The sequence below is a fragment of the Watersipora subatra genome, chromosome 5 (assembly GCF_963576615.1).
Source record: "Watersipora subatra chromosome 5, tzWatSuba1.1, whole genome shotgun sequence".
In the NCBI taxonomy this organism is placed as follows: domain Eukaryota; kingdom Metazoa; phylum Bryozoa; class Gymnolaemata; order Cheilostomatida; family Watersiporidae; genus Watersipora; species Watersipora subatra.
The window spans coordinates 36,003,774-36,020,734 of record NC_088712.1 but is presented as its reverse complement, the minus strand read 5'-3'; the positions used below and the strand labels follow the sequence as shown (position 1 = coordinate 36,020,734).

Genomic DNA, 16,961 nt, shown 5'->3' with positions numbered 1-16,961 from the left:
TTACATAAAGGAAATGCTATCAAAGTCAGCTCATCCATGCAGTTAGAAACACTTGTTGCTGTTGGCACCAGTACAACACATGTTACCAAATATCTTATCTCAGGAAATGATAAGCCTTACAAATTACGCCTCTGAAATCTGCTATTGGTATCAATATAGATATAGAAATATGCTGCGCACAGCCGATGTTTTTAATGAGGGAGATGTGGCAATATGGCCGTTGGAAGGTAGTGATGAAGGGTTTGATGATAGAGAATAAGATGACTCGTATAGAAATGCACCAGCTGGTGTAATGGCTTTGATCAAATTTATCTCTCAGCAAAGTGCCTAACTCGATGCGATTACTTACTCTTCACATTCATCTCATATGAGTCGCTGTTCAACTCTGAGAGTTGATCATGTTCTTCATTTTCATTATGAGTGGATGACATTAAGTAAAGCTGTAGCTATTACTATGTCTCCATGACACTCCATTAATCTGCAAGTTTACGGCATCCACAAGATGGACACGATGGAAAATACGGTTGATGTATGTATGTCCTTGCTTGTGCTTGTCCCTCTGCAAAGTTGTTTGCTCTGTAGAATAACCTTTAGTACTTCTTGTTCTGGCAAACAACTCACGAGTCAAGCGAATCTTCTTACTCACAAATTCTTACCTAATGTTTTATGCATGTGAATGATGAAAAAGGCACTCGCGAATGATGTGCAAGATAATGCCTTGCAAGCTATTCCATTTTAAACACTTTTCACACTTATTTGAGTAGTTCCAAGCATGCTGCTATGAACTCTGGACTGGAATTTCCTATCTTTTTCAAGAAAAAACCAGTGTTACTCCGCAACATGCAAAGGTTCATTGAAACACTTATTGCATGGTAATTTAACGTGCACACAACTCCAAATCTGCACCATTCGCACTATGGAAACATAACGTATATGTTAGCGTATTAATAAATTAGTATTGCTGTGATGGCTTCTTTACGACAACTCGGTTTTTGATTGTCACCATTTACTAGTGTGATACACGGGTTTCGAGGGTTTCGAGCGTTATAGATTTTCCTTTTACATCGCTCACTGACAACTTCCTTTGTGTATTCAAACAGCCATCTTTTCAGCTTGAAAGAATAAGATTTTATTTGTTCCTGATGGGGTTATGTAATTAATACTCAAAGGTTTTCACTCTTTGCTTATAACAAGGATTGCGTATCTTGATTTATTTAACGACTGGGTAGGCAAACATCTTGTCTTTCCTTTTAGTTGGTAAAAGTAAATAAGAAAATATTAATTACGTAAATCAGATGATTATTAGAGTATTATTAGATAAACTGTAGTTTCCTTTTGAATTGAACATAATATTTTGCCAATACAGTGGAACCGCGATTCTCGAACACAATCCGTTCCAGAAGGTTGGTCAAAAACCGAGTTGTTCGAGATCCGAAACAGGTTTTCCAATTAAAATTAATATATGTAAGTTTTAATCCATTCCAAGTCGATTTAACAATTCTGATGAAGTATTTTTTAATATTTTACAATATAAACTACTGTATACTGCATACTACAAATAAAAACGGGTAGATATAGATCATGTTTAACTTTAATAAAATATTTTCTATCTATGATGATGAATAAAGAAAACAAAAAGTAAACATTTTGTACGCATTGCTCTTAAAACATCGAAAACATTAAAGGTTACTATTCAATGCAAAAATCACAGAAATTGATAATGAAACAGCAAAAAATACAACAGATCAGCTACATCAGAAAGCGTGTAAAAAATATAAACAGCAATGGCACGTTTACTTCACATCTTTGAAAGAGAGTCCTCCTCCAAGACAATTCAGGGTAACTCTACTGGAGGAGTTGCGTTCCTAGAAAATCTCTCCGGTAGAGGCGATGTCTTCCCAGATAGCTCCTTTTTGTAAAGAACTAATGACACAAAACTTCGTGTTCTTTTGAGAACCTTCTGAAAGTGGCTCATAACAACGTCGTTAAAACGTATAATAAACATGCTGTTTACGGAGCTGTTCCAAACGTTAAATTCAAATACGCATGTTCTGGTTTGGTCGAGAAACGAATTTATGGTTAAGATCTGAATCTCACATTTTCTGGTTGAAAACCGAGTTGGTTGAGAACCGAAGCGTTCGAGAACCCAGGTTCCGCTGTACATGTACATGAAACCCTGATGTTTCATTTTCACTTTACATCAGAATACCTTGTCAATACTTGTTAAAACCTTGCTGTTTTAGTTTCACTTTACATCAATATAACATTGTTAGCCCATCAAAGTTAAGAGTAGCCTATTATTATTAAGTATTAAGAGAGCCTGAATCATGTAAGACAGGGTATAATTAGTGCGTGTCTCAGCTATAATTCCTTGTAGCGTATAGTCATTTGTACTAATTTTAACTCCAATAATATGACATCTCTAGCAGGTGTTTTGACATCTCAGACTGTTTATGTGGACAACAGTATTGCTCCATTATCTGAGTTGCATAAAAATAAACATCAGAGGTCATGACAGACTTTGATAACAATGGATGATCTCATTGTAAACAAAATGAATCCCAACAATTGAATGGTGGATTATTCTGGTTGCAATGTTTTATGTCTGCAATGTTTTATGTCACAACATTTTCCTCTGTTTGTATTTTCTTCTGGTGCCCAAAGTTTTGACACTTATGAGGGAGACCAGTTGTTGGCCTCTGTTTAGACTGATTCATCTCGGCTTGTGTCTGGTGGCCTGCCATGATTTTCAACTGATATATAGGGCATGTGTTGTGTAATACTGTCAGTTTCTATGAAAAGATGACAGGGCAATTAATGTCTAAGCAGTACATAACAGTAGAGGAAGGCCAGTGCAGCACTTTATAATCCATTATCGAATGCATATTTGTGGCAAAAGGCGAGTTCAAACTATATCCGTACATCGGCGGTGCCCTTTCGACGATCATTTGTTGACTATGGGCGCGGTAAACCGATGGAATTGCGAGAAGAGAAATGCATGTCGGAAAAGATTGCAGCTGCCAAACTTTCCCGATAGGTTGCCTTGCATCAACTGCAGCCTGTGCATTGTGCAGCACTTTCGCGATTGTGATTGGCATCTCAAATTCCTTGAGTCAGGTTTTGTTTTTATGACAGTTGCTGCGGGACTAGTTTTTCATTGTTTTTCATGACCACATTGTATAATGAGAACCAACTATTCACCGATGGTTTATGAGAGTGTGAATATTGTTATCACAGACGCTCACCGAAAATTTGTGCGATTAATCCCCCATACGGCGATATAGCGTGTCTTAGTATCTCGAACGCCTGATTTTCCAAGACTAGCCTACAGTTGAATTAATTTTAGCAACAAAAAATACTTTTAAATACTTTTTGATGCGGTGTAATTGAGATATTTGTAATAATAAATCGGAAAGTTACATCATGTGAGGATATTTCTAAATATGAAAACTAGCTGAAGCAATTTTTAAACTAAGAGTGACATTCCCTAACCAGTCTAGAACATAATTAAAAGCTGTTAGTTTATCTTAGACAAATAAAATCCAGGTAGATTTTCTATCGCAGGCTATAACATTGTGTGAAACTAGTGGGTTATTGCTTGTTGTTAGTCACCGCGGTTACCAATTATGTCTTTTATGGATTTAGCTATAAAGATCTAAAGATGTTGGGTGAATGGTAATACAAATAGCAATAAACAAATACTGGCTGATCCATTTATCAGCTTATCTCTATGGTTTTCGATGCTTTCTTCAAGGAGTGTTTATTTACAACTGTGATGCATTAACCAATAACCACTAAATGTCATCTAAAGAATGCTAGCTAATTGCTTCTACTAGGTTTTAGTACTAGCAGTGGTTAGTAGCTGCTCCGCTCCCAGACTCTGGGCACAGATCATCAGGTTTTATCGTCATGAACATTCTCAATCCTACTCGGTATTCCAATAAAATGACTCTTTTTATTAACTTTCTTACTCAGATGTGGATGCCACTGGTCTGCTGTCTATACACAATCACTAGTGTGACATGCTATGAGTTATTGAGCTTCGAAGTTGTGGTTTTGAACATAGGAATGAGGAGGACGTATTTATATGGTACGCAGAAATGGTCACATGACTCCCTATTGTTCGTAGCTGATGAGTTTACATGCTACGAAGAAATTGTCGCACAACTCTGCGTTTTTTATATTAGCCTGTTGCGCTTTTAGCTACAGCAGGGTGCATGTCGCGACCGACACCATTGAAATGCGTCCAAGGTCAAACGTCAGTGTCAAAGCATGCGAGAAATTTTTCTTACAAATTTGTAGTTATTTTCTAAAATGGTATTTTAAAAATATTTTTTAGATTATTAAAATATTTTTAAAACATGCTCGTTGAAAACAGAGCTGCGTAGGGAAGCTGTAAGGACGTCACCAATGAAGGCGATGAAAATCCAACCTCCGATCGCCATATTGATGTTTACATCATACGTAGTACTGATCGGAGGTTTGAATCGCTTCGAAGAATTAATTATGCGACGTTTGAAACCATTTACATGCTACGAAGATGAAAAATGTGTCAAAACTTTGTGCATGTAACACTAGTGTGTGTTTTTTTGTTGTGTTGATGATGCTGGTTCGGAGTTATGCGCACATTGAGTTACCATGCGATAAGTCTTTCAATAGACATTCGCATGTTGCGGGTTAGCAGAGAGTAGCCGTAATTCAGTGGTTAGTGCACTGGCATATAATCAGTAGGTCAGTGGTTCGAATCACAGAAGGACTCTTGGTGGTATTAGGAAGGGCATTCACAATTGCTCCTGTGACAAATTACCAAGCGCAAATGGTCGCAGTATATCTAGTTACAGGATAAATCTGGTTCAGAATAAAGTGCTATACATGCAGAGATGGAGTAAATCTTAATAATTAAGTTTTAAAAAAATTAGTCATCGGTTTGCTTAAAAAAGAAAAGAAATTCTACGACCGAGGCCATAGCGGCGCACTCGGAACTGCCCCAATTGATGTAGGAATGACTAAAAATAAAAAATGTTTAAAATGAAATAGCTTGTGCAGCATTTTCTTGCGAATCATTCGCAAGTGCATCTTGCCAAGCATGAAACAGTTGATAACAATTTGGGAGTAGCAAAACTCACTCGCTTAGCGGGTTTTCGCTGTTTCCATCTCGCAAATGACACAAGCTTGCGGATTACCCGTGTCATGGAAACATAGTAATACAGAACTGTGCTAATTTGGCTGTTTGATTTTGATTTCATGTGAGATATTGCTTACATTATTTCGTTGTAAGTTACCTTGGACTCATATTTACAGCTTTTAAAAAAGAAATTTTCCTTTATTCATCCTACTGTTTCATGTAAGTCGTAGAATGGTGAGATTTCATCTCAGTAAGATATATAATGAATATACTATCAAAACATTCCTTTGATGGTCCCAAAAAATCTTTCTTCATTAACCCTTTAGCGACCGGGCGCTTACGGCTGGGAATTCCCCAGCGTACCAGAGCATTTACTACGGCGATCTGAGCCTTCGACTCGACTGCGTAAAAACTTAATATACGTCCAGTAAACTTGAGGTAGATACATAAATTAACATGCATAGGAATGCTGAGAAATTTCTCTACAAACTGATATATTTTTTATGTAAGTAGCTTGCAATTGCTATCCTGCAGAAGTCTCAACTTGTTGAAGCTCTCAATATTTTATTTTCGTACGTCATTTTCAATTGTGTTTTCTAAATGATAGAAGCAATTTAAAATTTTGTACAAACAGTAGTTCTATGGATTCATATGTCCACAACAATTTGCAAAAGAAATTGGTCGCCCAAGAGCAATGAAAGTGGAGTTATGATCTTTGATGCAATGCGGGAGCGCCGCTCAAAATGCTCAGCGCGTGGCCCTAATGACAAGTGAAAAATGGAGCCTTGACATGGCCGCCTAAAATTAGTTATAACTTTCATGCTAACTGGCATACAGCCACAAATAAATATGCATTAGAAAGCTTAGAAATTTCTCAAGAGACTGCCGTTTATTTCCTGCAATTTAGCTGTAAAAGTTTTGGTCAGTGTCCTGATTCGACGAAGATGTCAGCTTTTTACCGTAAAATATCGATAATAAATATTTCTTTACAAGCAATAGCTCTAAGAAAATAGTTTATGTTAAGCATCTGCACGGCGGCAAATATGTTTGCTACACGCAGCAAAAAAATTGGTTGTCCAAGTGCATCAAAAGCAGAGTTATGCGCTCACATGCATTGCGCGTGCAGCTCTTAGAAATGCTCATGACGCCATGTCTGTAAGCAGAGCACGAGAGGGCTGACAAGACCTGACAGGCTGTGCCATCAATGCTATAACTTTCATGCAAATTGGCATTTAGCTGCAACTGAATATGCATTTGAAAGCTGAGATTATTTTCTAGACTGATTTCTTCCTCCAGACAGCTTGCAAAGCTTTACAACTTGAGATCTATATATTGATAGTTATGATTTTTTGCTGATTTTAGTTATGATCTTATGCATTTCTCAAAACTATATTTATTCATTTTGCATATAAACACATTGCACAAATTCATGTGTGCTGCAGCAAAATTTATTGTGCATAAAATGAATTGAGTTGTGAGCCTGCATTGGCACATTTGGTGAAGCAGCACAAGACAGAAGGCAACATTTATTACGAGCACAAACAGCAAATCATGGACTGCTAGAAAGCATGTGAACTGAACTCTTTGATTATATGGGTGCCCTAAAAAGGGCAGTCTGTAACAAATAAAACCTGTAAATGCACAACAAGTACAACCTGTAAATGTACAACAAATACAATACATAGACAATGACATTTTAGCAAGTGTATGTACAAAAGCAAGTGATACAAAGCAATGAAGAATTTGCACCCGCTAAATAAATTTTAAAATGAATTTATTTAGCATGGTAAGCATCAAAACACGACTCGCACAAAGGTACTCCGCATGCTAGACATTTAAATTTAGTTTCGCTTCGCTTAGGTTTGTTGTCATCACCGCGCTTTTTGCAGTGCCTACAAATTCTGTATTTTGCCGGTCTACCTTTCCCTGGACTATTTGTCACTATTCGATGAGTAGAAGAAGTTGAAGCGCGGGGAGTACTGTTTTTGCGGCAAGAACCGGTATATTCAAATATCTGATGAATTAATTTCTGTCGAAACTGCAAGTCAGTTATTTTACAGCTGCTATGAATTCTATAAACTATGGCCGCATTGTATACACAAATATCTAATAAATGAAAAAATAGTTTTTTATACCATTTCATGGTTTTACGCGCAGCATTATAATAATGCAAATTTTGATCCGATTTGTCAACTCCCCCCATGTATTTGTTGTAATCCAAAACAACAGCTGGTTTGCAAACTTTATCCCCTTTATAATTTACTTTGCCTGTATCTGCGACATCCATGTTTTTATGCATAGTTGAAATTACAGAAATATATTTTTTATCTCTCCAACAGCCAACCATACTTTCCCCATTAGAAAAGCTTGTTGTCTGACCTTTTTTAATTAATTTTCCATTATACATTTTCAAATCTTTGGGGACACCTTTTCTGTTTGGACGCAAAGTTCCACAAACATGAGTATTATTTTTTACAAGTTCAGCCGCTAACTCTGGCGAATTATAAAAATTATCCATAAATAAACAATGACCTAAATTTAGTAAACCACTCATTAATTTCATGACTATGTTGTGAGTGACTCCTCTACCAGTTCCTTCGGCTTGCTCCTGCTCATCACCAATGTACACAGACAGCTTGTGCACATAGCCAGAGACAGCATCGCAGAGAGCAAACAGCTTTATTCCAAATCTAGATCTTTTAGATGGAATATACTGTCTGAAGCTGAGTCGCCCTTTCCAAGCCAGCAAGCTTTCATCTATAGATATAAATTTACCAGGCAGCAAAACAGAAGATAACCGGTCACATATCATGGCAAAAACACTTCCTAATTTGAACAATTTATTGCCAGCAGGGTTTTCCGAATTGTCAGTGAAATGCAAACTGCCTAAAACCATTAGAAACCTGTTTCTTGAAATCATTTTACTAAACACTGGCGTAGATAACAAAGGATCAGTAGACCAGTAAGACGACAGAGTAGGCTTTTTAACAATACCCATAAGCAAAATTAAACCAAAAATTCGCCAAATATCTTTTTCATCGACAAGCTGCCAGGCATCGCCATGTTTTTGAAGGCCATATCTATTTGTTTCATTAACTATAATATTCATGATGGCCGATGTAATAAACAGCTTTAAATAGCCAAAAATACTTATCTGACCAGGAATTCGGCTTCTTACACCTGCCAAGCTGTCATCAAAATGAAATTCTTTGGGTTTTAAATCGGCTCCTCTCTGAAATCCGTCATGACTCCCTCCTTCAACGCCGGCCGTTTCACTCTCACTTTCGTACTCCGATTCACTCTGTCGAATTTCTTTTTCACTTTCATCTTCTTCTTCATATTCTTCTGCACTGAAATCCTCTGCTTCACTTTCATACCAGTCGATATCTTCCTGTAAACGAATCTTTTTAGCAGCGCTTGAAATATCGCGTCCGTTCATGATGATAAGCTTTCCAAAAAGAACGATCAACTTTTAGCAACGTGTTCTTTTTGCACATGCGTATAATGGACTCATTACTGCCTCAAAATAGTAGTGTGATATCTTTTAAAACTCCTAAAAATATTAATTAAAAATTTTAGTGCCGTTTTTAAAATAAATAAATGAATTTAAAAAATACGTATCGAAGACTCAGATCTGACGGGCAATTACGGGTTTGGTACGCTAAGACTGCGCTCTCAGCCCGTAAGATTACGGGAACGGGAGTCAAAAGGTTAAAGAGAGGGAGCAGGCCATAGCATTTTCTCTCCACAAAATCATAACAACATCTGGTACTGATTGAGAGATCAACAAAATCTTTTAGTACAAAAAATTAACTTCAAACGAATCGCAATGATGTAACAGTAACTAAAATGGACCAGCTAAGAGTGTCACTTTGTGAATATAAGCCTATGCTCTATATTATGAATATTTCTAAATGCTGCTGAATATTTCTATGCTACTGTGTAATTGTGATAAATGTCATTGATATGATGACAATAATATCTGCTGTTCTTTGGGGTCTTCGTTATTCGTTGCAAGATGAGCCAAGGATTAGTTAGCCTTGTCGGCTTTTTAAAAAGATTAGCAACTATGTGATTTTCATAGTAGCTCAGTCATTTATATGATTTTTCTCTCATTTTAACAGCGAGCATTCCATAGTAGCCGTGCGTGCCAGTGTCATGGTCTATGATGACATGCAGAAAAAGTGGCTACCGAGTGGTGCCTCTCCCGGCGGCATCTCTAAAGTCCACATATACCATCACCCAAGCAATGCCACTTTCAGGATAGTCGGCAGGAAGGTGCAGGATCATGAGGTAGTTATGCTCAAGTTACCTTATCTATTTTTCCAGAAAGAAAAGTGATGAAATCTTTGTTCATGTATCTAGGCATTGTACAAAAATCTTCACACCGCGGACAACTGTAGCAAAATCAGGAGTAATCTTCTCGTGAAACAGTTTAGTATCATTTGGCATGCAAGAGCAACGTTAACTAAAAATGATAAGCAAATGATAATTAGAAATATTGTTGTTGTACTAGTACTCTTGCAGTCTAGTGCAACTGGAGCTGTGAGAGATCGTCAGATGTAACACCATACGCACAATTATTCTGGAACGTCAGGCGCTGGTTGATTGGCCGCTTGTTAGAATGTCAGGCTAACATTCTAACAAGCGGCCAATCAACCAGCGCCTGGCATGGCCTGGCGCCACTCTAGTATGATACAAACTTGTTCCTAATCGCCAACCATGGCTTTAGACAAACAGGTTGATACGGCTCCTATTATAGTAACAATTTATTTAACTCGCTACCGACTCCAGTGACTAAAAATATGTACAACACGCTATGTGCAACACACTATTACCGGTCCATCTTCTCTTGTAGAACTTGGTTTAAGATTGTTTAATATTTATCACAAAAGCAAATTGAGCTACCGAATGTAATTATCGGTACGTATTGTCAAGCCTACACGTTCAAGTAAGCATTGCTGAGGAATTGTGGTCCGATGCTTGCTGTTGTTTATATCGCTACTGCAATTGCGTCAAATTCACAAGTTTAACAGAACTTAAATTTATTTGAAGCTAGTGTAACTTTTGCTGCTAGTTAGTCGGTCATATACTATAATTTGGTTCTCACATATCTGGGAAGCATTATTGAATTTTGTACTTTATTTATTGACTAGCTAGCAAGTTGATGGTTCGAACTAGTTGGTTTGTATCTTCCTAACATATTTATACATCGTGATCACATTCACCTGACCAATTCTGATGTTTAGTCATAAGTAACTTTGTTTAAATAGCTTTCGGTAAATAATAACTTCTCTAGCCACATTATTGGCAAATAAAAATGCAATAAAATTGACACGAAAAAATCTTTACATATTTATTTTATTGAAAAAGACAACAATTATTGTACTATTGCTTGACTGACAAAAATTATTAATGGCTAATGGAAAGATATATATTTTATATGAGAGAAAACATTTTTTCCGAATTTTATGACACTCGTTTGATAAGTTTTTGGAACTGTATCAAGATGAATATTAGCGGTGCATGCTTATGATCGACTAAGTGCAGTCAAACCTTTAAACAGAGGCTAATTGTTAGTCCATTGGAGTTGTATGCACTATCAATTGCAATTAGTGGTAAAAGATCAGAGCTTCTAAATTTGATTCAGCAAGTATAAAGCTTCACTGCTCTCTTGGAGTAGTTAACTCTATTGATTACTCTATTTGTTTATTTATTGTTTAATTCATTTATTTATTTGTTTGTAAGATATGTACATAAGTAAATGTGTGTTTTTATCTAAGGATATGAGTAAGTCAAGTTCAATATTATTTTTATGAGATGACAACTCCGAATGTGTTTTTGTTGATTGCCCTACCAACTGTAGTTTCTATAAATCAATTATTAAGGTACGCCTGCTTGTTCAGTCCGGTCTGTGTGCACTTATATTATATCTACACAAGTACAATGTGTGTTTTTATGTATAAGTATGAGTAAGTCAAGTTCTTTATTATTTTATGAGATGACAACTCCGAATGTGTTTTTGGTTGATTGTCCTACCCACTGTAGTTTCTGTTAAGCAATTATTAAGGTACGCATGATTGTGCAGTCCGGTCTGTGTGCACTTGTATTATATCTACACAAGTATAATGTGTGCTGTTATCTATAAATATGAGTAAGTCAAGTTCAATAGTATTTTCATGAGATGACAACTCCGCATGTGTCTTTAGTTGGTTTACAGATGACGTACACATTTTATAGGCTTAAAGTTGTAGTAAAACAAATGCGCATACTATACAATTGTACCTCATATGCGATGCAGGTGGTAATCAATTGCTCAGTGTTGAAAGGATTGAAGTACAACGAGGCTACACCAACCTTTCACCAATGGAGGGACAATAGGCAAGTCTATGGCCTTAACTTCGCTAGCAAAGATGATGCCATTTCCTTTTCGGCTGCAATGAGGGGAGCGCTCGAGGCTTTATCACAGGCTGGTAAGTAACTCCCAAGGTTTTTTATCTGTAATGGTATTGTTGCCTTGATAAGTTGTCTCAGTTCTCTTTTTTGACAGTAGCCATTGTCAATCGGTATGATGTACATGTATGCTACGTACAGTGATTGTCTTGCTGTCAGTCTTCCGATATCTAATGTATCCTATACATATATATCTAACGTATATCCTATATCTAACGTACTGCAGCTATAAATAAGTTAGTTTGCCAGGCACATTCGGACAGATCTTAGGCTGCTCAGAGTGAACAAGAAACAACTGACAATAACTTATGGAGTTTCTTACGAGTGAAAAAGATTAATCATAAAACAAATGGCAAGGTTTTAACACTCTTGTCACCAGCTGTTGGCGTTTCAAGTCCTTGACCTCAATGAGTTGTTGGCACACTCCAGCAACTGCATGCAAAGCGATTACATTAGCTTTCCTAGTTTGGATCTCAACTATCTTTTGAAAGTCGAGTAGAAACTTAAGATAAGTTGAGTCGTTCATAAACAACTCGATAGTCCATTCTAGGATGTAGCACACCATTCTAAAAATTGGTGTTCGGTCAAACAATGTCTAAATTAAACTTGATATGTGAGGGTTTTATTTCTTGAAACCCTCACATATCACCTTCAACCAAACAAATATTATGAAGCTTTGAATCTCATGATTCAAAGATGAACTTGCACACAATTATAATAGACTTATCAAAAAGTATTGATATTTGCGTCATTTGCAAATGTTTTTGATGTTTGAGATGATCTGACTGCCAGCATATTTCAATATTGAAATTGATAAAACTTGATCAGAGTAAAAACACTCAGAAGGAAAATACATGCAAAATGACGTCACTAGTTGCTATCATTGCGATAGTTGATATCTTCTAACGTGTTGAAGCTGTATGCATCTCTATTTCTGTTACTCTCTGTTTTTGTCCTATAGGTATTATAAGCACATTTTTGCTTGATCTGAGCGTGTCAACGGCGATCAAGTTTTATCGATTTTAATTTTGAAACATCTTGGCAATCAAATCACCTCAAATACCAAAAACAATCGCAAATGATAAAACAATATCTATACTTTCTGATAGCATCTACTAAAGTTTGCGTAATTTCATCTTTAAACCATGAGATGCAAAATTCCAGTGAAAATGTAGCATAAGCTGTGACTCTGCCAGCACATAGTTAAGTATCCCTAGGTAAGTATCCTTAGGTAAGTATCCCTAAGATTTTAAAGTTCCTCATAATAATCAGCCTATTGGTTGATAAGGTAGCTAGTTGTCTTTTTGTAATCAAGCTATGCTAGGGAAATCAACTGTCTGGTAGATTCAGGTAGAGTCAGTGTAAGTTGGTTCGTTATGGTAGATCTATCTTATGTGTAATGGTACTAGAACCTGTGCTGGTTGTTAGTTTGCGGGCTTGCTAGTTTCATTTAATCTGAACCACTTAGTGAAGCTCAGATAATTCCTGATTGCCGTCTTCTTTTGTTTTTGGCGTGTAATGACAAACATAATTTTGTTGTTTATTACTAATTGTTGTCAATAAAAAGTTATCCATACGTAAGGCTCTTCATTTTGATATTTGATATTGAAAAATTTTAAACCTTTGACATGGTGATGTTGTTAGAATTCAACTAAAATCTTACCAAAATGGAGTTGTCTGTTCATCGTTGTAGGCAAGTAACTCCCTAGTAATATTTAACTATATGTTATGAACACTTATTCGTGCTAAGTCATATACCCGTTTCTTGAAGATAAGATGCTATAAATATCCAATGTGTGTTACTTTGTGTGTTTGGCTGCCGTCCACAATTCATAAAATACACTGTGAATACAATTATCTTACAGTCAAGTCTCTACTTATGGTCCCCTCAACAATACAAGTTTTTCAAAATGGAATGTAGAATGGAGCTACTGCTTATTAGCTATATCAAGCACAATTTCTAAATACTACGCTCAACTTCTTGAACAAAATGTATGAACAATAACAATATACAAAAGAAGTTTGGTCAGACCTGACATGTTATAGGAAATTTTAATGTTTACTTTGTATTACCGTCTCTACCTCTAAACCTATCCATCCACGAGTATTTTCACTCACTTGTGTCTTTAAGTTGAAGTAATAATACGGACTTCTTTATATTGAATTTTGCTGTATTATTTAGTTTTACAAATAAGTTCATTTTTCAACATCTATTTCTATACTTTTGTAAAATGCAATTATTTTAATGCTAGGTGTTGTTACCCGGCATATATAATAAGGAGTTATTATAGGCTTATGGGCCATGGATGAATTATAGATGGATTACAGTATTCTTGTAAGAATGTTTGCTCATATTTGACATTTTTAAGCAATCTCTTGAAAGGTTTGTCTGTAAATAAATATTGTACAACATGGAAATGAGGAAATCTATTTAAAAAAAATCTACCGTGAACTATTTAAATCCGTGATAAAACAATTCAAAACTCCTCGTCTGATTAGACTCTGTTAATACCTTTTAGCATCGAATATGGGCCAACCAAGACACCCGACCTCTATACCTCCGCCACAACAGCCTCCACAGCCATCCCACAGCCAACCACTCTATTCACAGGCACAGACCAAGGAGGAACCCAGATATGATGACAGGTAACCAGTATAGCAGGAGTTGTGTTCTCATGACGACTGGTACACGATATGGTAAAAGCTGTGTTCATATAATCACATGTAATCAGCGCAGCTGGAGTTGTGTTCTCATGGTGGTTGGTAAACAGTTTAGTAGGAGTTGTGTTCTTAATATGCCAGGTGAACAAAATATCAGAAGTTGTGTTCTTATGATGAATGGTAAACAAAAGGATCTCAGTTTATCACCATATTCTGAGTACCGTAGTCTGTTGCACCAAGTTGCCATTTAATAATTGCTATATGTAGTAATTGTTCCTATTTAATAATCCTCTATCATTTGGACTGCGTGCAATTAATAGCTCGTGTTAATGACGAAGATTGATTATTTTTATTAAAGCTACGTAGATAAAAAGTCTTTATTTTATTGGCTGTTTTATTATGGTACTGTTCATAGCCATTGTTTTTGTAGAATATATTTTGTACTGATTTTGATCAGCTACACAAATCTTGCTCTTGATTTATTTATAACTGAAGCTGTCATTGAACTGAATTTGCTCAGATTTTTTCCAAAGGATTAAGGTTTATTTTGTGTCGCTGTCAGGCAACACAAGCCATAGCATATCGCGGATTCAATATATGAAAAGTTTGCTGCAAGTTTTCAATAGTGTTTTTATGTAACCCAGTAGTTGAAAATTGAAGATTAAATCACCTGTTTTGGCTGCTCTGCAAACAAAAAGCAACCTTATCCTTTTACTCTACTCGCTTATGTGAAATATGTTGTAGGCAGCAGTGAGAAAAGGTAATCGGCAGCATATCCTTATTTGATGAGCGGGCAGCAGAAGCAAATCTAAATTTATTTTTGGCACTCTTCGGAATAAGTTATTATCGCTATAACTCTCGTATTATACTTATGAAACTGAGACAAGCAGAGTTTCAAATCTAGATTACTCGTCTCTCACATTGAACGTCTGGTCCTTTTAGGCAGCAGTCTCAGTATCAGCAGCCAACTAACCAGTTTCAGCAAGCTCAGTACCAGCAGCACCAGTCACAACACCAGCCAACGCAACAACAGAGCTCGTGGAATGGCCCTCAACATACGAATCCAGGTACAGGCTTACCCTCGGCTGTCTGCCTCATCACTTTTCGCAGTTCTGTTTTACTATTCAGCTTCACATCGCTGCCTGTTTTCTACCTGTAGTGCCCCAACAGCAGCTCACAAGAACCTCGCTGACAGAGCAGACTAGACCCGCTGCTGGTCCTCCGCAGCCTCCTCCCGCCCCTCCTGCACCCGCCGCTCCTCCACCGCCACCCGCTGGTGTGCCACCTCCTCCGAGTTCTGGACCTCCTTCAGCTTCTGGTTTGTTTATATCATCGGTGTCTGCATGTTACGGCATCACAGATATTGTTATTGGGTGGTAGTCATAGTAGTCATGTATCATAGCTCTGGCCTTAGTTCAGGGTTATGAGAGACAAAACAGATGTTGAGAATACATTGCCTAAGTTAGGCATAGCCTCAGATCTCTTTAAGACTTTGATACCCAGTTTTGTATACACAAACAAGGCGTCCCATCCTAGACCATATTAACTACATTCTATCGAATGTTAAAGGGCTTAGAATAACATAATTCCTTTTAAACTGAATTCCAATTTGAAGCTTCAAGCCTGTGGAACTCTATGAAAAACAGAAACAAATAGAGTGAATAGTTTTTCACACTCTTTCAAAGAAGGAATGTTTTAGAGGTAATTGAAGAAACATAATGATTGCAGTACACCGAGTCTGATAGAGTGTCTATATTTGTTATCAATAGAAAAACTAATAGATTTAGTGTATAGCTTTTGATGCTGAGGAGAAGAAGCTTTCTAGCTTCGTCTATTGTTGAGCTTGCACTACTAAGTATTTTGATCAGAAATATTAGAAACTGATGTTCTGGTTGCAGCAATTTTTTTATTTCTTGGTCGGTTAGAACTGCCCTCGGTAATTCAGCGATATCTCAAGGACTAATCGTCCAATCAACTTCATAATCAAATTTTGTAATCCTATGTGAACCAAAATTTCAAAAAAACGAGGCATATCGTGTAGTGTCATCGTATCAGGTGGAAAGCACTATTCCATATGTTTTTTAACAAAGCACCCATATTAATCTGCAGCATACCAGTGTCCATTGAAACGCCTGTCACACTTTAGTACAATGTGTGCACAACTCCAATGGAAACATGGAGTGCAATGGAAACAGTGATAGAGTTTTGTTTTATGTATGGTTAAGCTGAGACTATTTGAAGTCTGATTAAAGTGAGAGAGGACGAATCCTTTGGCCTGCAAAGTCATTAGACAAAAGGTTTGCTCCCATCTTTAGAAAAAATTCTTGTTTTGATATAAGAAGATTGTTACAGATCATTTTTTTCCTTCGTTCCTCAAATGGCAAAAATTATCTACCGTATGTACATTGGAGAAGAATTGTGTGTATCACACTTATTGCTTTATAGTCCCTCCTGCGCCACCAGCACCCAGTGGGCCCCCTGTTCCGCCGGCACCACCTGCACCTGGAGCTCCTCCACCTCCACCAATGCCTGCAGGGGGCATACCCTCGGCCCCTCCGCCACCCCCACCTTCAGCCAGTTCTTCTAGTGCTCCTGTGAGTGGATTTGCTGCTGCCATCGCTGCTGCAAAGTTGAAGAAGACAGAACAACAACCTGTGAGTATGAATATTCTATATATATATGTATGTACATATGCTCATTTTTATGTATGTATATGTACATT

At 37.0% G+C, this 16,961-nt stretch overlaps 1 protein-coding gene across 3 annotated transcripts in view; it reads left to right on the top strand.

Moving 5' to 3' along the window:
* Window positions 1-16,961, top strand: part of LOC137396183 (vasodilator-stimulated phosphoprotein-like) — a 50,039-nt gene that overhangs the window by 27,033 nt on the left and 6,045 nt on the right. For all 3 annotated transcript variants that reach the window (XM_068082341.1, XM_068082339.1, XM_068082338.1), the window contains exons 2-7: window positions 9,250-9,418; window positions 11,427-11,598; window positions 14,098-14,224; window positions 15,182-15,306; window positions 15,399-15,557; window positions 16,685-16,893. In XM_068082341.1, the coding sequence (XP_067938442.1) occupies window positions 9,250-9,418; window positions 11,427-11,598; window positions 14,098-14,224; window positions 15,182-15,306; window positions 15,399-15,557; window positions 16,685-16,893 (961 nt within the window). The remainder of the gene's footprint in view (window positions 1-9,249; window positions 9,419-11,426; window positions 11,599-14,097; window positions 14,225-15,181; window positions 15,307-15,398; window positions 15,558-16,684; window positions 16,894-16,961) is intronic.